The 27,009-nt window shown below is 34.5% G+C and overlaps 1 protein-coding gene across 1 annotated transcript in view; it reads right to left on the bottom strand.

Annotated features, from left to right (window-relative positions):
• LOC115214976 (gamma-aminobutyric acid receptor alpha-like) overlaps positions 1–27,009 on the bottom strand; it is a 679,148-nt gene that overhangs the window by 49,174 nt on the left and 602,965 nt on the right. The window contains exons 9-10 of the mRNA XM_029784076.2: positions 23,005–23,145; positions 9,512–9,664 (exon numbers count right to left, since the gene is read on the bottom strand). Coding sequence (XP_029639936.1) covers positions 9,512–9,664; positions 23,005–23,145 — 294 coding nt within the window. The remainder of the gene's footprint in view (positions 1–9,511; positions 9,665–23,004; positions 23,146–27,009) is intronic.

Genomic DNA, 27,009 nt, shown 5'->3' with positions numbered 1-27,009 from the left:
GTTAACCCCGAATCACCCGGGACCTACATATATATATATATATATATATACACACACACATATATACATATATACATACATACATACATACATATATATATATATATATATATATATATTATATATATATATATATATAACACACATATATACATATATACATACATACATCATACATACACACACCACACACGCACACACACACACCACACACACACACACACACATACACACACATATAGGAGAGACTTCTTTCAAACTGAAAGTATTATCTCACATGCCCCGCACCCTCATGTATCCATGTTTAAAATTTCAGCGCGATCGAATGAACAATACTCTAGTTATAAACGCACAAAATCAGATAGAATTGAATTTATATATTAGATGAGCCAATTAAGGAGACGTCTACATGGTAACCAGACCTGCTAGAAGTAACAGCCCAATCTCCCTCAAATCGCACCTTGCTGTCTTATGTATGTATACACGTATGTATAAGCCAATAATGAAGGCCTCTACATGGTAGCTAGACCTAGTAGAAATAGCAACCAAATCTCCCTCAAAACATTATACTGTCTTATGTATGTATATATGCGCGTATTAACAGTTCTTTGGCTTTTGCATTTGACAACTGTTGCTTTAAGATAATCGCATTGGGTCCTCTACGTATAGAGAGAGAGGCGCACAGAGAGAAAGACAGAAAGAGGGAGAAAAAAAAGAGACAGTATAACGACAGTTTTGTCTGACTGTCATCCTATACTCCCCTTGTTGCCAGGGAAATGGTTTGTGCCGGCTGTCTGAGCACATCGTTACTTTTAATGGCGGAAGGAACAGGACTAGAAGATTACAAAAATAGCGATTCTCACTTTGAAACTGACAGTTTTGAAAATCTTTTGAAATTACGGAACGCCCCGCTCTCTCATGCATCCATGTTTAAAATTTCAGCACGATCGGATGAACAATACTCGAGTACAAACAGATAGACTGAACGGGATTTATATGTCTCACTATATATAAAAATTTACAAGAAGAATGTAGCAAATATACTAAAAAACAAAAAAAGGACAGTCATCTCATTTGTAAAACTACAAAAGAGGAGGCATGATACCCCAGTATCAATTGATTTCACTTTCTGTTATAATTATTTTTTAAAGATAATAACTTAATTGAATTTTGTATTATATATATATATATATATATATATATATCAATAATAACAAAGGGTAAAATTAATTAATTAACTAGTAATCAATAATTTCACCAAGTAGAATGCGGCATGAAAAGGGACCACTTCTCGGTAAACTTAAATAATATTTTATAATTAGGGTTCAGCAAAGATTTGCGTTACCACGTACCGAAGTTTAGAAATAGCAGCCAGAGAATCTTAGCTATTTCCTCTACTTTAAAAAGAGATTCCCGGAGAAAAATAAAGTACTCGAAAACAATCCACGCAGGCAGAGATGAAGAATAACGAATATATATACAAACAGGGTATGCAAACAGGAAAAATAGAACTCGAAACACAGCGTAAATAACGCAGTGTAAATAACGGACAGAGTCAAGACTATTGAAAAGGTTGCAAGACGCAACGAAAGTTTTAGAAAATAAAAATAAGAAAGAAGTGGATATTTTACCGGTGAGTGTGTTAAATAATAAGGCACTAAAAGAGAATGACTCTCCCCAGACACAACAGAATATGTATGTATATATATATATATATATATATATATAAACACACACATACACCTATACAGAAGACACATACAAACATATACACAAGAGAGACGTAGAGGGTCAGGCGAAATACTCCTTCCCTTCTAAAACTGAACGTAAAGTTATTATTACACTAAATCAATCAATTTGTCAATGTAACTGATCAAAATATTCATTATGGAAATGTAGTTAGTAAGTTTCGACGGCGGATGAGATTATAGTCGCGGGAAACCGTTGATGTGTCGATGAGTGAATGACTAATAATTCAAATGTTATGACAGCACTTCACCTCAAAGTTGACAAGTATTTCTCTCCTTCCATATGTGTGTGTGTGGTGTGTGTGTGTGTGTGTGTGTGTGTGTGTGTGTGTGTGTTTGTTTTCATTTCTCTTTTCCGAATTTATAGTTTCTTTCGTATCAATTGACTTGTCTATAATGACGCACGCATGCCCACACACACAGTTAGCCCAGACCCTGGCTTATAGACAAGAGATAAGTAAGAGAACGTATTTAGTAAAAAACGTCGCCGCCGTGGTCGTCGGAGTAGGAGGAAAATGCAAACGAGGGCGGGAGGAATCGAAGCAAACGGGTTCGTATATAATCGTATTCCGTCGTAGCTGATGGAAATATGGACGAGACAGTAGGCTATGTGGTTGGTGTCTTTTTTTAACACCAAGTCGTCGGTTGTCATGGAAATGTTTTTTTTTTCCGACCTCAAAATTTCACCCATTCCGGATTAAGCATGCAGTCTCACAAGATTTGATCTTACCGTTGAATTAATTTGTACCAACAATAATACTTTTGATTCGAACGGGCTAAAGGGTGTAGCTCTAAACTTTATATTTCGTTTCTTTCATTCCACGTTTTTCATTTACCTTCCTCTCGCCCTTTCCGTGTTTTCTCAATGACCAGTGTCTTTCTCGATGTTTTCGCAAACAGATCGTCCTTTCACGTCTTTTCGAAAAGGAGACCAGCCATGTTGTATATTTGGCTCTGCAAGATTCATTGGAAACATACGGCTAGCTATGCAAGCTTGTCCGATAATCGTGTTTTTACAGTATGAAACTAATTGTCGCTCGAATCTAAATACTGTGTATATTAAATTATATAGATATGTATATATAAAGAAAAGAGAAAGTGGAGAAATATTGATGAACAACAATTGACTTACATAAATTATTTTTCAATACAAAGAGACTGTAGTCTATTTGTATTGAATTAATAAATAATAATTGATGTAAGTTGTTCATCAGTATTTCTCCATTTTCTGTTTTCTTTAAATTTTGATTCTTGATAAACTCATGTATATCCTTGTCTTTATCTATAATTTATGAGCATAATATGCTGGCATATGTATGCCCATGGTTAAACATAGGTAATATACCGGTAGCATAATGGATCCCTCTATCCTTTAGACGGTTATTCAACCTCTAACCCAGCTAACCTTTTATCTCTCTCTCTCTCTCTCTCTCTCTCTCCTATTATATATATATATATTATATATATATATATATATATATATATATATAATATATATATATATATATATATAATATATATGTATATATATATATAGATGTGTGTGTGTGTGTATGTACATACGTATGCATATGTATGTACATCACCATACGCTTTGCAATCTAGTTTGCATGGCGTTTTCTGCTCTAGGTGTGGGCCCTTGCGGCCAGTATATGTGAATAATAATAATAATAATAATAATAATAATAATACAATTAGGTACTGCACGTATATTGTCTAGAGTAATAAAAAATACAAATGAAAAATACAAAACCAAAACAAAACGTTTACATTTATCGCAAGGTTTAAGAAGTTGCTTTCTCTATTACAAAAGCAATAAGTCATGTATTACTTGGAATGATCAAAAAAGGAACTGAAAATTATTTAAGAATGATCCCTGACTTACCATCCTGTGGGAACTGCAAAATGTTGTCTAAAACTGGTACGTCATACGTACCGAGAAGAGCATTGTTGCTGTGAATTTTCTTTCCATTTTTCCTCCTTTATTTTCTCTTTCACTCTTTTACTCTTTTAATTGTTTCAGTCATTTGACTGCGGCCATGCTGGAGCACCGCCTTTAGTCGAGCAAATCGACCCCAGGACTTAGTCTTCGTAAGCCTAGTACTTATTCTATCGGTCTCTTTTGCCGAACCTCTAAGTTACGGGGACGTAAACACACCAGCATCGGTTGTCAAGCGATGCTGGGGGGGGGGGGCACAAAAATAGACTCATAAACATATACACACATACAAGCATATATATGCATATATACGACATGCTTCTTTCAGTTTCCGTCTACCAAATCCACTCACAAGGCTTTGGTCGGCCCAAGGCTATAGTAGAAGACACTTGCCCAAGGTGCCACGCAGTGGGACTGAACCCGGAACAATGTGTTTGGTAAGTAAGCTACTTGCCAAACACAGCCGCTCCCACGCCTGTGTTTACTTTATTATTTTTACCTTTTTCTCTCTGTCTTTTTTTCCCTTTTTCTCTAACATGACTTTGTAAATGAACAACCTGGTGTGTTTATTTTAATGGCCTACCAGTATATACAGTGCGTTCCTCTATCCTAGGTGTCAGGAAGACACTCAGCAAGAAATAGAAACAGAATTGGAAGATGATAATAATGAAAGCAATAATAATAATCATAATTACTCAGTAGTTTTAATTCTTGACTTGCTCTTTTTTGCAACAGAGAAAACTACTCTGTGAGCCTTGCGAGAAATGCAAACGTTTTTTTTTTTAATTGTCTTTTCTATTACTCTAGACAATATACGTGCACTGCCTAATCGTGCTATTTTCTGTATGCTGTACATAGCTTTAAGTCTTAAAGTTTTGGTGATTTATTTGTTTGGAATATTAAAAAAAAACCCCAAAAAACAAATGAACTCTCACACAAACTGCCGGCATCAGTTGTTACCCGCCAACACTACACCTGATTTTCTCCCCTACATACACACGCAAGCATGTATCTAACTCATACACTGTTCGCTTTCCACACATTTGTACATTACTGCATATGCTTTATACGCACTTTTGACAAGTTGTGGTGAACCTGGGCACCGTATACAATAATTTCATTATTATTAAAATTTCCTCTAATTTTTGCTTTGAGTGGGCAAAGAAATTTGTTAGTGCGACGTTTGTGTCGCATCCGTGCCAAGTAACAATAATCAATTACTAAAAATTTAATTAGAGTGAGTGTTGTTCTCACGGATCTCTTCATAGGGATATTATTTTCCATCATAATCCCTACACCCTGTTATCTCTATTTGCAGTTCTTCTATTTTGGTAATTCCTCCATTTCATTTAAGAGATACATTTGCCTTTTATTTGGACTTATTACGTCAAGTAGGAGGCGCTTCCTTTTCTGATGGTTACTGATAACAATATCCGGTCAGTTAGTGTTGATCCCGTTATCTATGTGGATAATCTTCCCATGAAAGAATTATTATTATTATTATTATTATTATTATTGTTGTTGTTGTTGTTGTTGTTGCTACTGCTGTTTTTGTTGCAGCTAGTGTTGCATTTCTTGCTTCTATTGTTATGGTTTATGATCAATATTAATATCATCATCATTATTATTTCCTCCTCCTCCTACTACCTCCTCCTTCTTTTTACTATTATCAAATAAAGGTTTCATAATTGCGTTCTGATTCTTGAAACTTTGGTAATGGCGATGAAATTATTTTTAATATTTAATGAACAAATCCATTACCATTCTGTCTAAAAGTCTCAAATTTCGTTCCGATGTAAAGTGCTACTAATGTACTTATCGAAAGTGAATAAGATAAGGTGAAGAGCCGGACTTGAAGTTTTATGAATCTATCTGGCAGAAACGGTATGGGGCAAACCAAGGACATTGTAGAATTTAAGGTATCTCTGTCTTCAGGGATCATATTACAGTGAATGAGTGGGATTAAGTGGTGTAGGGAGCATATTGCCTTTCATCTTCCCATTCTTCTAGTGTCTTGTAATGATGTGTTGGTACTAATGGTTGTAGATGTGTGAGACGGTCCATAACCTTTTTGTTTCTGGGATTCAGGATGAGTTGATTGTTTTCCTGCTATCCTCGTAATTCCAGCCATTGGCGCAGAAGATAAAACAGTTTCTAGGACCTGCTACTGCTGTTGTTGTTGCTCTTTCCTCTGCTTTACCTGTTCTTCCGGGAAGAAAGTTCTCTTACTATCACACATATAATATGTAGGCTTTCTGCCTTGTACCACTAGTCTCATGTCCTTTTCTTCTGCATTCTCGACGGAGCACAGTTCAGGAATAAGTTTAGTTTTCGGAGGTTAATGAATACAAATTGAGATCCTATCCGGTAGTAACATGCCATTCCTGGTTATCTTGCCTCTGACCACCTGCTCATACTATAGGACAAAGATGACGACGAGCCAAAGTTCACTGCCAGCCCTTCATACTGAGCCATGTAATGCGGCATCTGATATTATGGCGTCAGTGCGTGAGTAGGTGTATGATTGCTGTCTCATCTTGCCTCATCGCCCGTCCACTCTTGTGCCACATGTGTAGTAACCCAGCTTTCTACTTTACACTGCTTGTCCCATCACCTTTCCTTTTTCGATCACGACTGGGAACAGTTCCAGGATAGTATAGTGGCTTTCGCGAGGTTCTAAAGACGTGTATGTCCATTGCAACAGCGCCTAGATACATGTCTTTTTCGTGAACTCAGCACCAACTACTCACTCAAAATGCGACGCAAGCTGATGACGTTGCCAAGAAACAGCTGTTATCAACATCCTTTGACTCCGTCTCATTTGCTTCATCGCCCTTCGAACTCTGACCCAAGTGAATGTTCTGTTTGCTTCTTTCGTTCTCATTTCTGACAAACACACATACAGGTCCGCACGCTTTACCTCGATAAATTGAAACAACAGTTTTCCACACGTCAATCGGAACTGCTTGCGGGTGCTGTTTTAAGAATGCTGAAAAGTCTGTGTGTCCCTAGTGAGTAAAATATAGATACATACTTTTCTTCTCCCCTCTTGAACAACGTTTTCAGGAAAAATAGCATGTTTCATGGTTAAACACCTTTGCCATACTGACCTCATTTATACAACATCACCCACATCGAAGTTTTGTGTGTAACTTGAGACGCTTATACACAAAAATAAATAAAATATTTCTGATCTGACAGCACCATTACTCGATAAAGTTTTTGTGTATATGCTGCCATTATCGTTAATAAAATCATTACTTTTTTATTTCATTATATCAATATTTTTTTACAGATATATATTGTGACAAATTCCTATATATATATATATATATATATATATATATGTATGTATGTATGTATGTATTTATATATATGTTATAAAAAAACTTTTTCATTTATTTCTTTTCCTTTCCATTTATTTCATTTATTTTCTGTAAATGTTGAGTGTTATTCGCTTTCGCTTTTTGTGTTTCGGGGGCGTATCATCTTTTATTTATGTGGAAGCCATTGTTTACAAAATTTCCGAAGCAACAACAAAAAAAATAAGAAAAGAAAAGAAAAAGAAAACATTTAGGAACATTTACTTTCTTCTAAGCATAAACTCTATTTTTTGAGGATATCTTTTTTTGTGATAATCTTACCGAAGAAAACAATTTTATTCACAGTGAAACTGTGAAAATTATCCACAATTTTCAGAGCTGTCAGAAACAACCAAAAATTAGTTCCTTATCAGTTTGCACTAAATATCATAATAATAATAATAATAATAATAATATAATAATAATAATAAGGCGCAGGAGTGGCTGTGTGGTAAGTAGCTTGCTAACCACCACATGGTTCCGGGTTCAGTCCCACTGCGTGGCATCTTGGGCAAGTGTCTTCTGCTCTAGCCCAGGCCGACCAATGCCTTGTGAGTGGATTTGGTAGACGGAAACTGAAAGAAGCCTGTCGTATATATGTATATATATATGTGTGTGTGGTGTGTGTATGTTTGGTGTGTCTGTGTTTGTCCCTCTAGCATTGCTTGACAACCGATGCTGGTGTGTTTATGTCCCGTCACTTAGCGTTCGGCAAAAGAGACCGATAGAATAAGTACTGGGCTACAAAGACAGTCCGTCCGGGGTCGATTCGCTCGACTAAAGGCGGTGCTCCAGCATGGCCGCAGTCAATGGACTGAAACAAGTAAAAGAGTAAAGAGTAAAGAGAATAATAATAATAATAATATGATAATGATAATAATAATAATGATAATAATAATAATGAGTATTCCTTGCGATCACAATATATCGGCGAAAGAATTTGACAAGATCAGCAAATATAAAGACTTGCTAATAGAAATGGAAAAAATGTGGCATCTCAAGGCGACTACAGTACCAGTGATTGTAGGATCTCTAGGAATGATAAAAAAAGGTACTGAAACCTATTTGAAAATGATACCAGGCTTACCATCCCTAGAGGAAGTGCAAAAAATCGTATTAACTGGAACGGCTCATGTACTGAGAAGAGCATTATCGCTGTGAAAACAACATACATTCATGAATTTATTATTTATTTATTTTTTTTAATATATATTTTACCGTGAATTTGCGTGTGTAATCTGGGAATGCATAATAATAATTAATAATAATAATAATAATAATAATATAATAATAATAATAATAATAATCATAATAATAATAAGGATCTAATTGATATATCAATACGCAGATGACAACGTGTCTCTAAAGAAATGGAGAAACTCTCAAATACAAAGACCTGGAATAGAGGTAACTAGAATGTGGAACCTGAAAACAGAAACAATTCCTATCATTGTAGGTGCATTAGGCATGATAAAAAAATATTCAGACAAATACATACACAAAAACACCAGGACTTACAAACACATATAACATACAGAAAATTGCACTACTAGCACTGCACACATCCTACGCAGAACACTTTCCATACAATAACCATCAGAGCATCACAACAAATCACAGCACATACCCAAGGCACACAGAGCTGCGCTCGGTAGTGAAGTGAAAGCACGCTATAAAAATAAAAACTACTGATAATATAATAATAATAATAATAATAATAATATAAAGATGTGGAGCCTTGAGACAGAAATTTCCTTGTAATAATAGATATGTATTAGGTATGGTTAAAGACATACAGATAAATACATAACCCCAACTCCAAGACTTATCTATCAATATATATATATATATATATATATATATATATATATATATATATGTTGTGTGTGTGTGTGTGTGTGTGTGTGTGTGTTGTGTGTGTATACACACACACACACACACACACACACACATATATAATATATATATATATAATATATATATATATATATATATATATAAACACACACACATACAGAAAATAGCACTGCTCGGTACCGTACGCATTCTACGATAGCATTATCAATACAGGGAAAATAGCACTAAAACAAACCACAGCTCATACCTAAGACACACAGAAGGGCGCTCTTTAGTAAAAAGTCTTTTTTTATTTTGGCACAAGGACGACAAATTTACGCAAATGTAAAAATTACTCCTGCAGTAATTGGTGCATCCGGCACAACACACAAAAAGCTACCAACGAGGCTGAAGGATATTGGAGCGATCACTGTCGACCTGCAGAAAAATACCATTCTGTATTCTGACGGAAACCCAGGAAGATTCTCGAGATTTAAAAGAGATTTATTATTATCAAACTTCAGCATAATATTCCTCTTAATTAAATAGTAATAATAATCATCGACATGTTTCTGTATTAACTGTTCTTTTCTTCTTCGGTTTAATATTTTATAAGATGTACTCACCCAGTGCAATGCGGTCCGACGTCGCTTCTCGGTTGATCCAGAATGATACCCAGGAAAGGACTACTAACAGAATACACGGGATATAAACCTGGATGAGGAAGAATCCCGTGTGTCTCCGTAAGAAAAACTTCACAGCCAGAATGGTGTGAGGAGCTGTAATAAGAGCAAAAACAACAATTTCAATAATAATAATAATAATAATAATAATAATAATAATAATAATAATGATAATAGTAATAATGATGATGATAATGCTGTTGCTGCTGCTACTGATGATGATGATAATAATAATAATAATAATAATAATAATAAATGTCCTGATGCAGTACCAGGCTGTGGCTTTCATGGCTTCTCATCTTAACTGATTGGAAGTGTTATCGTGTGCATTGTTTTGTCTTTGCATAAAAGATTGGCTACAGCAAATATTCTGCTCAACACCACAGATTTGCTTGTCAGTTGTTTGATCTTACCCAGTTGACCATGTCCTTTAGTGGCTGACGATAAGTGCATCTCTGATCACGAACAGAAGTAGTGGGGGAGCATCATAGCCGTGTGTTGAGAGGAATTCTTTGGGGTTTGAATAATTCACCTTTGGAAACATGGGTGTTTTGTTCATCATCCTTATACAACCCTTATTCAGGGACCTTTTGAGAGGGATGGGCTACTCAACCTGGAGAAAATTCTAAGGTAGCCCCACCTGCAAGGTCATGCGCTGTTTATTTTGATATGAGATCATGTTGCGCACATATGGTTGTGATGCATGTGCTTGGTGTACCCTTATCAGACGGGTAATCATGATGGGTATACTGGGTTTCCTATATTTTACCCCAGTGTAAAAAAAGGCAAAACAAAAGAGAGAAATAATAATAATAATAAGCACTACTAGGCACCGTACACACCCTACGTAAAACATTCTCAATACAGTGAAAATAAGAGCACCACAACAAACCACAGCGCACACCCAAGACACATAGAGCTGCGCTAGGTAGTGCAGTGAAAGCACGAGATAAAGATAAGATCACTGAATAATAATAATAATAATGATAATAATAATAATAATAATAATAATAATAATAATAATGATAATGATGAAGATGATGATGATGATGATGATAATAATAATGGTTTCAAATTTTGCCACAAGGGCAGCTATTTTGGGGTAGGGGGCTAGTCGATTGCATTGACCCCAGTGTTTCACTGGTACTTAATTTATCAACCACGAATGGACGAAAGACAAAGTCGACCTCGGCGGAATTTAATTCAGAACGTAAAGAAGGTCGAAATGCCACTAAGCAATATTCCCGATATGTTAACGATTCTGCCAGCCCGCAGCCTTAATAATGTAAAAAAAAAAAATAATAGGAGAAATACTGAACAGTGAAAAAAAAAAAAAACAACACAAAAAAGGGGATAGTCACATTACTGGCCGAGAAGTGCCAGACGGAAACCGGAGACTATAGAATTCTTTGTTCCGGCACAAAATCATTTGTTACATATAATGAAGCAGAATAACATTGAATAACATTAGCATATTAATAGAGATCATGTAGAAGCGACCATTTTTCTATCTCTGCTTTGTCTTAGTCAAGTGAATACATTTAGTCATGGTGCATATAGGGTGTTTATTCACTGAAAATAATACCAGCATTATGAAATACAAGTAGAAAAAGAATGAAGGTACGTGGCTTAATGGTTAGGGTTTTGGACTCATGATCGTAAGATTGAGGTTCCAATTCATGGACCGGGCGACGCGTTGTGCTCTTGAGCAAAGCACTTCATTTCACGTTGCTCTAGTCCACTCAGCTGGCAAAAATGAGTAACGCTGCGATGGACCGGCGCCCCGTCCAGCAGAGAATATATACGCCATTAAAACCGAGACCAAGCCATGGATATGGGAAAGGACCAGATAAAACGCGTATTCTTTGGGATCTGGCAATCGACTCAGACAGGAAGATCAAAGCTGTTTGGTTCGTGATCAGGTACTTCCAGGAAAAGACGTGCATCCTAATTTAGTACCAATCACATCTCACTTTTACTTGTTTCAGTCACTGGGGTACTGCCTTGAAGGGTTTTGGCGAATGGATTGACCTCATTACAAATTCATATTTTTTGAGTATTGTATATATTCTATCAGTTCTGTTAGCGAACCGTTAAGTTGAGGGAGAGGAACTTAAAGCGACTCTGCTTGTTAAGCTGCGTGTGCGCGCGCAAGTGTGCGTGACAAACAAAAACACGTAGGCACATCTATCTATCTATCTATCTATCTATCTATCTATCTATCTATCTATCTATCTATCTATCTATCTATCTATCTATCTATCTATCTATCTATCTATCTAACTATCTAGCATACATGTATCAAATAAATCCACTTGTAAGACTTTGGTCAGCTTGGGGCTATAGCAGAAAAAATACTTGTCCAAGGTGCTGAGCAGTGGTAATGAACCAGAAACCACTTGGTATTTCTAAGAGAAATGGAAAAATGATCCAAATATAAAGAAATGGAAACAGAGAAAACTATCATAAAATGAAGGGACTGAAAGGAAAAACAATTCCTAAACTAATAGGCGCCTCGGGAATTACATGAAGATATGCACAAAAATAAAGAAATAAAAAATGCATAACCAAGACCTTAGGGCTTATATGTATGCACAAAATACATAAAATGTCATTACTAGGCACGGAACACATATCACTTAATGTACCGCTAGTACAATAAAAATACAAAACCATAAAGAAAATAAATCACTGCACATATCCAATATTTACGAAGCTAAGCTCAGTAATGCAATAAAAAAATACAATATATATATTTATATGGGGTGTAAGGGATTTTCTTCAACTAATATATTATCATAATATTACCTATAGCTGGAGTGTAAAAATAAGTATCTACTGAAAACTAAGGAAAAACTGTTACGAAAAGCAAAACTGAACGAACAAAAAATAAATAGAAACTGTTTTCTATCTTTTAGGAAGCCAAAAAATCTGAAACAAACTAAGATAAGAGACAGCAGTATGTAGAATGGAGAAACCACTAAAGAAGATACTAAAGTACTAAAAGTTAAAGAGAATATTGGATAAGAAAATACGTTGTGATATTGGCAAATAACTACTCTGTAAGGCAAATATCTACCAAGAACGGTGACGGTAGAAATAAATACAGAAATGGAAAAACACTCTCGGCTCTGATTGAGAAGTGCAGGACTCAAAGCTGACCACGGGAAATAGTTGATTACCACACAGAGCTTAAGTTTTCTTGTCTTTCTATCAAACCCTATCAGAAGCATATCATGAAACATTCGGAAGTGACTCCTGTCCGCAGTATTGATAAGCTGCAATTATCTACCGCATGTTATCTCTTGTCGCAATTTTGTTTCTCCTGGCTTTGAAGTATACATTCTGTTTTCTTTTTAAACTATACGTATGTCAAATATGTGGGCACGGTAATTTTTACATTATAAAGTTCCTTCTATTGCATAATCTGATTTTATTCTAATTCTGCTGTAATTGCATCTCAACAAATACAGATAACCAAAGGGTTCAAAGGCAGAATCGATTTGGGCTCGTAACATAAAGAGCTAGAGATAATACTGCTAGGAATTTTTTGTGACATTCTAACGATTCTGCTTTCCCATCAGCCTTACTAATGGCCTCTCATTGGGCACAAGGCCAGCAATTTTAAGGAAAGGGTTAGCTGTCGATACCATGATCCAAGTGCTTCAAAGGTGAAGTTGACCTCGGCAGGATTTGAAATCAGAACGTGAAGAGCCAGAAGGAAAAATGCTGCAATGCATTTTCCCACTGCTCTAAGTATTCTCCTAATTCTACTCAATGATTTTAAAGAATAAAAGATATATTGAACAATGGACAATGTATCACCTAGTATACAAAATGACAGCGGTGGCTATTTCATCATAGCTCCGCACGATAAGAAAGATGAACCGAGTCTAAAGAGTGATCAACGAAACAGAGAAGCGATAGAATATATGTTGAACATGAGTGAAAAACTATATATATATATATATATATATATATATATATATATATATACACGTGTGTGTGTGTGTGTGTGTGACAGTGACAAGACAATAAACCATTAAGTATCCTCTTAGCACAATAAGACCACTAATGAAGAAAAATCGAGCAATATCGGAACATGTAATCTCATAAACCATGAACTCTTTAAACATGTTCAACCTTACGAGAATCAAGGACAATTCAGATATAAAAGATTCACAGGTAACAAGAATATTGAACATATATTCCCATCATCTGTTGCCTAACGGATTTCACTATTGTTTCGACCATTGAAACCGATGGTGTCTGTAGCATTAAATACAGTAAACGCTACCTGGAAATGAAAAGAAAAGCAGCAAGAGCGAAACAGCGTAATATGTTCATTACACGTACACCGGCTTTGTATCACAAATATCAACATCGAATATAAACAAAATCGTATTACTTTATTGCTAAAAGGCTAGAACAATAGAAACACTATCTCATTTTCTATATGAAAACACACAAAGAACAAACAAAACAACAAAAATGCACTGAATGTAAAGTAGTGAAACAATACACCTTTTAGCCAACGTTCCTGAACCATGTGCAAGGGAAAGGACAAGCAAAGATCAATTTCCAGTCGTGGCACTCCGTCGGTTACGACGGCGAGGGTTCCAGTTGATCTGATCAACGGAACAGTCTGCTAGTGAAATTAACGTGCAAATGGCTGAGTATTCCACAGACATGTGTACCCTTAACGTAGTTCTCGAGGAGATTCAGCGTGACACAGTGTGTAACAAGGCTGGCTCTTTGAACTACAGGTACAACAGAAAAAGGAAGAAAGAGTGAAAGTTGTGGTGAAAGTGTACAGAAGGGTTCGCCACCACTCTCTGTCGGAGCCTCGTGGAGCTTTAGGTGTTTTCTCTCAATAACCACTCACAACACCTGGTCTGGGAATCGAAACGGCGATCCTACGACCACGAGTCCGCTGTCCTAACTACAGGGCCATTGCGCCTCCATAATATCGAGTAAATATAAATAATAATAGTAACTGAAAAATTACTATTTAAAAATTAAAAATTAAGAATTAATCAAAATAAATAAGCAAATAATATTCTTTTCTACTCTAGGCACAAGGCCCAAAACTTTTGAGGGAGGGGGCCAGTCGATTAGATCGACCCCAGTACTCAATTGGTACTTAATTTATCGACCCCGAAAGGATGAATGGTAAAGTCGACCTCGGCGGTATTTGAACTCAGAACGTAAAGACAGACGAAATACCGCTAAGCATTTCGTGTGCTAACGTTTCTGCCAGCTCGCCGCCTTAATAAGTAAATAATATTAATTATAAAATATTATTCTTAAGACAAAGACTTTCAAACAAATTACTAACATAAATAAACCAAGGTGGCGAGTTGGCTGAAACGCTAGCACGCCGGCAAAAAGCTTAGCGGCAATTCGTCCGACTTTATGTTCTGAGATCAAATTCTGTCGAGGTCGAGTTTGCCTCTCATCCTTTCGGAGTTGATAAAATAAGTACCAGTTGAACACTGGGGTCTATGTAATCAACTAAACCCCTCCACCGAATGTTTTGGCCTTGCGCCCTAATTTGAAATTAATTTAAATAAAAGCACCGAAATGCAAACAAAACGAATAACTTTCTCTTTAAGCATACGGCATTAAATGCCTAATATTTAGGAACAACTAAAATTAGACTCATAAACATTGAATAGAGTTAATTATAGAAAGTATTCAAACTAATACTTTCATCTAAAACCCATAAATATTTATAAGATGACCCGGAAAAACAAATAATGTTGAAAATATTCATAATTTAAAAATAAATAATTCTCACGTGCTGCTAAAAAGTTGACGAAAACACGCATTTTAACCACATCGGTGCCGTAAACCAAAAGGCAGGTAGAAGTCCATATCAATTTTCTAACGGAAGTGACGTTGTACACAATAATATATGACAACCAACTCAAAAACTGCAAATAGTGATTTAACCTTCACATTTAATTAAATCTAATCATTCCTTAGAACTCAGCTCATGCAAACTAGTGATCACTCCATATTTTCTTAAAATTTCATTACGCCTCTTGAAGTAACAGTTAAAATATTTAACTAAACTTCTCTTAACGTTACCTTGTTTTTCCATATATATATATATCAATAATTTTAAAAATTCTATCCCAAAGTATTTCAACCAGGATAAAGATGTAATACGAAAATTAAAAGTATCAGTTTTATTGTAAATACTAGCCACAATCTTTTCATTTACACTTTTCAGCTTAACAGCTGAAAGTATTTAACCTCATCTATCAAGTCTACCATTTCTAGTCGCTGCAAGATCTGGATATATTTTCTGAAGTAAATATTCAAAATAATTGTAGTTAAGAATAAAAGCTCTCATCAATATATCTGCAACATCCACTGTGCTGTTTGATTAAAAATTTCCCCTTCGGTATAAACAATTAAAGAAAGTAAATTCACATGAAAGTAAATTCACATGTATATCTGCTAACAAAGAGCTACAATTACTATCCATCGGAATCCCCTTAATTTGTCTAAAGACCTTCCCAGCTTATGTAATATATGCGTTATTAACGATGAATGAATTCCCTGAAATATTTAAAACTTGGCACTTATCTGGTAAGATCCAGATAAGATCAAAATATAGATATCTGATTGGAGATTTATAATTTTTTTAAGAATCATTTTTTCATTACTGTGAAAAATTGGGTCATCCCATAAATAGTGGGCTTTTTCAATTGCATGAACTAAAAGTCTGAGGTGTAGGGGATAAACAAGTAATTTTACCTGTACTTATTCTTAGTGCAAATTTTGAAGGATGCAGTTCGATTTTAACAGTTACTTTTTCAAAGCTACAATGGAAGTGACAAAGGAGAATATCCGGCATATTTTGCTTTATGAATTCAATAAAGGCAATAACGCAACAGAAAGTGCGGTGAATATTAATGCAATATATGGGGATCGGACAATAAGTGTAAGCCAGTATCAAAGGTGGTTCCAGAAACTACAGCCTAGAAGACGAACTTCGTCCTGGAAGATCTGTAGAGGACGTCCTGCAAACCATAGTGCAACAAAATCCCACCGTAACTGTTGAGGAACTAGCAGGGAAAGCTTGGATTTAGTCATTCAACCATTCATCGACACCTGCGTGCCATCGGAAAAGTCAGAAAATTAGGTCAATGGGTTTCTCATAAACTTTCCGAGTTTAATCCCGAGTAGAGAGTGAATGTGTGCTCTTCTTTGCATTCACATCTCACGAATGAACCTTTTTTGGACCGAATAGAGACTGGTGACGAGAACTAGGTTCTCTATAAAAATGTCAAGCGCCGAAGACAGCGGATAGCGAAAGGAGAAACACTGGTACCTCAGGCTAAAGAAGGGCTTCACTGACGTAAGGTGTTGTTACCTGCTTGATGGAATACGAAAGGTTTAGTCCACTTTGAACTTTAAAACCCAAACCAAACGAGAACAAAGATCTACAGCGAACAGTTTGAGCAGCTTAAGTCAGCGCAAGCAGAAAAACGACCATCTTTGGTGTCGAGACGAAAGGTGCTTTTCCGTCAGGATAATACTCAGACATACAGCAAGGATGACTTTCCAAAGGCTGGAACAGTTTGAATGGGAAACGATGTCCCACCCACGATATTCGCCAGACATTGCCCCATCTGATTATCATTTATTTCGCAGTCTTCAAAATCATTTGGACGGGAAAAATATGAATTCTTTAGACGAGGTCAGAAGAATACTGGAGGAGTACTTTTCGTCACGGACAAGTGAATTTTGGAAAAGGAGCCTTGTAAGTCTACTAGATAGATGGAAGAGCATTGTAGAAAATGAAGGAGAGTATATTTTAGATTAAAAAAGAACTTTGTTTATCTTAATTGAAAAATAAAAGAAAATAACCGCATTATTTAGAAGATGACCAAAGAGATTAAATACTATCATACATTTTAATTATGATAGCCTTGAATTAGCTAAGAGCAAGTCTCTTCCTCTTATGAAGAAATGAAATGGATATACTAACCAAATTGATCAATCTCAAAAATATAATAGTCACTTCAACAGGGAAATAAAAGTATTATTACGAATAGAAAAAAAAATAAAGAAAAACAAATTTGTAATCGAAGTGTCCAAAAACTAATTTAAGTATCTAATCGAAGTGCCTAAAAGGCTAAGCGGAGACTGTGAGATTCTTAAATCGATATAGAGGAGTTCCCAATTATCCACTCTCAATATGTGTCACACTTCGAAGCAATATTCATATCCTGAAGTTTATACGAATGTATGTATGTATGTATGTATGTATGTATGTATGTATGTATGTATGTATGTATGTATGTATGTATGTATGTATGTACGTATGTACATGCATACATATATACATACATCATATCTATCTATCTATCTATCTATCTATCTATCTACTATCTATCTATCTATCTATCTATCTATCTATCTATCTATATATATATATATATATATATAGGCCTCCGTGTTGAGTCTAAGACCGTGTGGGAAGATGAATGGAGGCATAACATCACCAGCACTAGTGTTCATTTCAAATATCATGATATTAACAGGATGTTTGATTTTTATCAATCTCGGTACATGTCCTCAGATTGCACTGTCCTCTAATTGACACCCAAACACTCTGAAATGTTCATATTGGAACTTCCGACGCGAATGCCAAAGAAGTACAACATGTTGTTTGCAAATTTCTGGCAGAGTGAATTGTGTCATGGTGCTATTTTTCTCACAGACAGTGCCCAACTTCCCCTGCTATACTGTGAAGTCGACAAAAGAAAACCCCAAAAAACAAACAATACACATGCGCGAAATAAAAAATTATAAAATGGCGACAATTTACCCATCGTACCCTGTATGCAAATACATACACACACACACACACACACACACACACATGTATGTATGTGTATATATATGCATAAATCTTTACTTAAATATATTCAATAAGAATATTATGTACAGAATTTATATTGAGTGCTCAATTGTATCAAAATATTATACTATTAAAGTATTTTATATATTATTATATATATATATATATATTATATATATATATATATATATATATATATATCGATATATATATATAGTATATAGATGTATGTATTTAGATATATGTATATATCTATATAATATATTGATATATAATATTATATCACTGTATACTACATATATATATATATATAATATAATATATATAATAATATATATTATAAATGTATATATTATATATATTATATATATATATATTATAATATATATATATATATGTATGTATTATATTTATATGTATATATATATATATATATATATATAATATATATATCACTGTGTACTACAATATATATATATATATAATATAATATATATATAATTTATATATATAAATTTATATATATATATATATATATATATATATATTATATATATATATATAATATGTATGTATGTATGTATGTATAGCTTCGCTTTAGAGAAGTGTCTTTTATCACCACCAAATCAAGAACTGCTGAAAATAAGAGCTAGATTCCTTTAAATTCCCCACTTATGTCTTGCTAGTTGAAGAGTAGATTGTATAATTTCGTCCTAGATATATGCAAAGACGTGATGGTCAAGGCTGGAATGCATTTGATGATAGACCTGCTTCATAAAAACTGACTTAAATGTAAACAACATCAACAAAATTTATATCGATATTAATCCTTATCATTTATTGTAATGGCGAAGAGATATTTATTGCTGTCAATCATGATCTAGCAAAATTTTGCCCTCCCCCACCCCCCAAAAAACGTTCCGGCCATGATCACCCAGTTTATGGTAGGCCCCTATAGAGACACGTCTCTAATATATCCTTCTAAAGCAGGGGTTCTCAACTATTTTTTTTTACCCATGGGCCCCTTTGAATCCTATTTTTTTATGTGGACCCCTATAGCCATTCGATGTTTAAAAAATGCTACTGTTTTTTTTTTATAATTATAAGGACATATACAAATTCTTAAAATAATTTTGTGTATTGTGAAAGTATAACAATTTATTTCATGTAAACTTTACTGGTCTGAAGCACAGATTTTTTATGGTCCCTGAAAAATGACCATTGATCCTCAGTTTACTATATTGCATCCATGGACACCCCAAAATCTTATCTGGACCCCGATTGAGCCCCCCACTGTTTTTTTGTTTGTTTGTAAGACTGTGGAATGTAATTTTGGGGAAGACTCAATTGTTCTTTCTAGCAAAAAAGCAGCTGCAGAAAGTCACCGCCATTGGATCAGGCGAACACAGAAATGGTCTAATGGTCTTTCAGCAGTGCAAAGAAATAATGAGCATTAGCTTTGTAAAGAATTCTGCTTCAGCTGAAGAACTGAAGCTAGAACGCAAACTCAGGTGCGTATGTGCCTTCACAAAACTACCATAACCATTGAAATAATTCTTATCCTAATAATATAAATATGATACTATAAAAATAATGAAAAAATAGTGAAAAGCCATTTCGGGAAATGTTATTATTATATTATTATTATTGTTGTTGTTGTTGTTGTTGTTGTTGTTGTTGTTATTATTATTATTATTATTATTATTATTGTCATTCTTCTTCTTCTTTTTCTTCTTCTTCTTCTTCTTCTTATTCTTATCATTGTTATTATTATTATCATTATTATTATTATTATTATTATTATTATTATTATTATTATTATTATTATTATTATTATTATCATTTATTGATCAAATATAGAAATAGTCTAGACTTATGTAGGCTGAAGCACGTCTAACAATTTGCTGAAAATAGTTCACTTTCAAACCGGCTATTTCTAAGAAACAGGTTTAATGATGTAATAGATATGGTAGATATAAAGTTTATATATATATTTAAGATATTATTATTATTGATTTTTTTTTGCTGTGCTCGGCTTGTAAATAACTGAGATAATTGAATACTTTTGTATGCAAATACTACATTCATATACATACACACACACACTCATACTAACTCAAACATCCATATATATTTGTGTATATGTATGCATGTGTATACACACGCACGCACACATATATGTATGTATGTATATATATATATATATATATGAAGAGAGAGAGAGAGAGAGGGAAAAGGAGAAAGAGGGAGGTGTGTGTTAGATATGTGTATATCGCATGTACGCATGTATTATGCGTATATATATATATTCTCTCTCCTTTCTCTTTTCTGTCTATACATACATACATACATACACACACACATACATACATACATACATACATACATACATACATACATACATACATGTATACACACACAGACACATTCACTTTTATCTGTCTCACTCCTCTACCTCTATGTATGTATATATGTCTGTCTGTCTGTATTATGTATGTACATACGTATGTATGTATCTGTATGTTTGTGATTATGCATATATAGATATTACATACATACTTGTACACACACACACACACACATACACACGATGTATATAAACATACACCCTTTATTTATTTATCTATTTCTTTACTTAGCTGGGCTAACAGCTATATTTTGAAATCATTGCATTATCACGTGACAGTTAATTGGATTTTTTTTCATAAAAAGTTTTTGGAATTATCATAATTATGTTTATAGCCATTTAATGAGAAATTTCGTGATTTATAATTTAGTTTGATAAGAGCCATTCTAAGCTTTTGAAACACTTGCGGCCCTCGAAACTCAAGCCCCTTAAGTAGCTTATGAAGCCTTACAACTAAACGTCATATATATATATATATATATATATATATATATATATATATATATATATATATATATATAGTGTGTGTGTGTGTGTGCGTGTGGTGTTTATAAATATATATATTACATATAATATATGTACATATACACACACATATATATGTACAGTATAATATATATATATACATATATATGTATATGTATATATATCCACACATATATATATGTATATATATATATATATATATACATTAGATATACGCATATATATTAGTATATATATATATATATATATATAGATATATATATATATATATATACACACGCACACGCACGCACGCACACACACCACACACACACACACATATAGTAAGTGGTCGTCTTTGTGTGTGTGGTGTGTGTGCGTGCGTGTGCGTGTATATATATCTATATATATACACGCACACGCACGCACACACAATACACACACACACACACACACACACATATATGTAAGTGGTTCGTCTTTGTGTGTGTGTGTGTGGTTTTGTAATGAAAAACGTTTACTTTTCCGACCCACGGTTTCATTTTGAGCACTACCATTACCATGTGTCACTTTAGCCAAGTCTCTTCTGCTATGAGCTGGACCCACCAATCCGCGCGCAGTGAGTGAACTTTTTACTCAGAAACCATGCAGAAGCTCGTTGTGCGCACACACACACCACACGCCCGCGCGCATACACACGCACCTATATATATATATATATATATATATATATATATATATATATATCTGTATGTGTGCGCGTGTGTATGAATGTATAGGTATGTGTGAGCGGATATGTTTGTGTGAGTGAGTTTGTGTGTCTGTGGATGTCGCCCAATCACTTGACAACCGCTCAATCACTTTGCTTACTGTTATTCACTTCGTAGCGTAGTGATTCGACAAAAATGAGACCATTAGAAAAAGTGTCAAATTTTGAAATAAGTAAGGTGAAAAATTGAATATTAATTTGATTAACATCGATTTAAAACAGTGAGTTAGCATATAGAAAAATCTGAAGATTCAGAAAAATTGTATATATTTATATATATATATATAATATTATATATATTATATATATATATATATATATATATTATATATATATATATATATATGTATTTTGTGGTTGAAACCTTTTGGATTAACTGGTGCTAGAGTGAGCCATATGTGACCACTCTCTTATATTTATTTTTGTAAAAATATTATAATATATTATAAAATATTATAATAATCCAGGTTTCTCGGAGCACTAGGCCACTTGGTGTAGAATAGATATACTATTAAATTAGTATCTAATTCTCTCACCCTTATTAATTAATTATATATATATATATATATATTTACATGACGGGCTCTCCCGTCGTCAGACAACTTCTTACCGAACGACCATAGACATAAACTCACAGCCTCCATCAGATAGACATCACCTGTATGCAACGGGTGCCACATGTCAGATGTCGAAATGAACACAACGCAACGCCAGGTTTGGGGATCGAACCCACGATCTCGCAACCGTAAGTGCAACACCTTAACCACTAAGCCATACGCATATAATTTTATATATATATGAAATGCAATGTTGTACTGCTTTAATGTAATATTAATGATATCATTTGTGAGAGAAGACCGACAACGCTTTACAACGCTGTACGAATAAGCAACTGTGGTATTCATTGTACGTACTGTCTTTGATTAGTTTAGTAAAGTTGCTTGCAGGATAACCAATCAGGTCGAATTGGTTCAAGGTCATGTGAGATGCGATTTCAACAGGTTCTTTTAGTCCAGGATGCCACTTGTAGATCACTTCATCTGCTGAATAGCCGACTGGAAAAGAAGACAGAGAAAAATATCACATTTACTAGAAAATCAAATTGGTTTATTCTGCGCATGTCAAGAGAAAACGTTTTAACTGGTAAACTTACCAGTTGATTTTAGTATACCATTTATTGAGATGTCAATATCAATCAACGTTTGACTTTATGTGAACACCACTCGATGTCGGAAAGAATAAGTCCATTTTAATGTCATCTACGGTTGGAGATTCCGTTGTAAATGTATATTATATAAGTTAGAAGCCGTGACAGAAATGTCTGCTGGCAAATTGGTATCAACCTCGTTTAGTATTTTTATTCGCTTCGACCTCTATGTGAAAAAAAAAAAGAAATGGCCTCTAGATGGATAAAAGAAATGCATTCTAGGAATTTAAATAGAATTCTGAATATACGTAATCCAGTATATGTATTTACTCAATACAGATGTTAGATATTATTACTTTAGTTAATAAATCGAGTGTTTCTTGTAATCTTTATGAAGTAGGTAATAGGATGAAGTTAATATGTTTCTGAGCTGAGGAATTTTTTAAAAAGAAAATCACAAAAGAATTTTGTAATTCTTTTAAACAGATATCGTTATGAACTCAATTCACATAACTAACGCACAACACACATGCGCACACATGCACACGCATGCACACACACATAGACACAGACACACGCGTGCGCGCGCACACACGCACATACAGGCACATACACATACACACACATAGAAATATATATATATACATATATACACATATATACATATATATATATACATATATATACATATATATATACATACACACACACACACACACATATATATATATATATATGTGTGTGTGTGTGTGTGTGTGTGTGTGTGCGTGTGTGTGTGTGTGTGCGTGTGTGTTGTGCGTGAGTTATGTGAATTGAGTACACCCAATGCTTTTCAGATTGTTGAGATCTTGAACCACGAAATACTTGTAACGTTATTTGACTTGAGTGTTGTACGAAGTTATTAACTTGAAAGTATTCAATATAGGAATTATTAATACATGATAAATATAAGCGGAAATTTTCTCTGGAGAAATAGCTTTCGTTTTATTTTCTTTTTCATTGGTGACAAATAAGTCTTTCGTCAAGGTATATAGTCGCGTTATAAAAATGGTGCTGATCTTTGCAAAAACTACAACACTGTCTGCATAAACTGAGGTCTGTTTCGCCTATTAACTTTGCTTTTTTTAACTATCGAATACGTAATGCAATCGTTGCAGAGGTTGAGTAACACAGGGTATGCTATAATCGAGCTGATCTTCTTGTCTTTATATAGATAAAGACAAGTAGATCAGCTCGATTATAGCACAACACGCTGGAGTTGAACTAGGGACAGCTGATGAAGGGGATTTTTCCTTGTGTAGTTTGTCTTGTACTCTGTTTTTCTGTTGTAAAATGGTTTGTTCCATGCTTGTTTTTCCGTTTTCGTTTCTCGTTGAGTTCTACGTCTATTTGTGGTGTCCTGTACTCACGTATATATATATTTATATATGCATGTATATATACATGTAGATGTAGGTACGTACATATATGTATGTATGCATATATTTTATTTATTATACTATTGTATGACTGAGCGCCCTCGCGTCGATTCGATTCGATTCGTTTGTTTCATTCCGTTCTTCTTCTCCAAGTACTGTTTTATATATATATATGTTCTCTTTTACTCTTTTACATGTTTCAGTCATTTGACTGCGGCCATACTGGAGCTCTACCTTTGGTCGGAGAAATCGACCCTATGACTCTCTGCCAAACAGTTAATAATTCATGGAATGCCAATAGAACAGTGGGATTCCCCCCCCCCCCCAAAAAAATATACGCAGCTCTTAATTCTCAATACGTTCTGGTCGATCTGAACGAGAATGTCTGATCGATGTTGGTTTTCGCCATCGGAGAACATCTTCACATTTAGACGATCTGTGTTCATAATACATACCATTCACCGGTATAAGGGGACTTTCACCCGGAACAAAAAGCATTGTCCGTGGGAAATGTTCTCTGATGATGAAAAGTAATAACTATCAGATAATTACGTCTGAATCTACGATATTCTTTTATTCTTTTATTCTTTTATTTTTTTCAGTCATATGGCATGCTGCCATGCTGGAGCACCGCCTTTAGTTGAGCAAATCGACCCCAGGACTTATTCCTTGTAAGCCTAGTACTTATTCTATCGGCCTCTCTTGCTGAAACGCTATGTGACGGGGACGTAAACACACCAGCATCGGTTGTCAAGCAATGTTGGGGGGGGGGGACAACACAGACACACAAACATATACATACACACACACATATATATACGACGAGCTTCTTTCAGTTTCCGTCTACCAAATCCACTAACAAGGGTTTGGTCGGCCCGAGTCTATAGTAGAAGACACTTGCCCAGGGTTCCACGCAGTGGGATTGAATACAGAAACATGTGGTTCGTAAGCAAGCAACTTACCGCACAGCCACTCCTGCCCCTGTAGAGATAGATCGATCGATTGATAGATAGACCATAACGTTTTGAGAATGAATAGATAAGTTATTTGTAACCAATACAGTCGTTTCCTCATTACTAGATTATTTCTGACTAGCTTTTCTAGCGAGTAATACATTAAATATAATCACAACTTTGGTACTTTTTTCATGCAAGAGACGTCAATATATTATCATTTATTTGCTTCGATCAGTGGACCATACAGGGGAACAAATTGAATGGTTTAATCAAGCAAATCGATCTCAAGTACTAAATTTTAAGTGCAGTATTTATTTATTCTAACGATCTCTTTCGCCGAACTGCAGAATTACGGGGGCGTAAATAAACCATTACTAACTGATAAGCGGTGGTGGGGAGAAACATTAAAAACAAAGACAAGCACATATACATACATATATACATACATATGTTCATATATATTTCCTGCACAAAGTAATGGTAGGTCTGGGGGCTATAGCAGAAGACAATTTGAAAATGTACCACGCTGTAGGACTGAACTGGAAACCAGCACCTAAACAACCACGAATAGATTTCTCTAATTTTGTTCTGTTTCGTTACATTGTTTTGTCAGCCAGTTGTGATTGCATTGAATAATTTCTCTATTTCTCTCAAGTGTTTATAGAGAGAGTTAATTGAAGTATAAACAATCTTAAGAGATGTGTTCTTGTTGTATGCTTTATTAGTCTGTTTTGACTTCTTGGGAAGCGGGTATTAACATCTTAGTGAAAGGATGTGACAGCAATTAATAATCTTCGAAAGAGCATAGCAAACAATGTTGGTCCAGTATTTGCCATTTCAACGACATTTGCTATTTGTAAATTATATAATGAATGAATGAATGAATAAAGAAATAAACAAAATAAATGAAACCGAGACTAAAGCTGCTTATTACGTCAAGGACACTCATTCTAGCTTCCTGGCTTTTTGAGACGTGAGTCATGACTGCTCTACAGGTAAACAGTTAAAAATAAAGCTGAACGTGTGACACAGATACAGTCACATCCAGGGCACACTCAGGTACACACAGACACACCTACTTATTTAAATGAGATTAAAAAGAGGAAAACTATTATGGTGAGTGAAGTGACGTAACGGAAATATATAAGTATTTATGGGTAGAGGGAAATAAGAATCAACCATATATATATATATATATTATATTATATATATATAATTATATATATATATATGAATAAATATATATATATATATGAATAAATATTTTATATGGTACCCGAGAAAACGTTCTAACACAGGGTGTCTGTGCACGTATAAATCTATCTATCTATCTATCTATCTATCTATCTATCTATCTATCTATCTATCTATCTATCTATCTATCTACCTAGCTATCTA

The sequence above is a fragment of the Octopus sinensis genome, linkage group LG8 (genome assembly GCF_006345805.1).
Source record: "Octopus sinensis linkage group LG8, ASM634580v1, whole genome shotgun sequence".
NCBI lineage: Eukaryota > Metazoa > Mollusca > Cephalopoda > Octopoda > Octopodidae > Octopus > Octopus sinensis.
The sequence above is the reverse complement of the archived record's forward strand: the minus strand, read 5'-3'. Positions and strand labels throughout refer to the sequence as shown.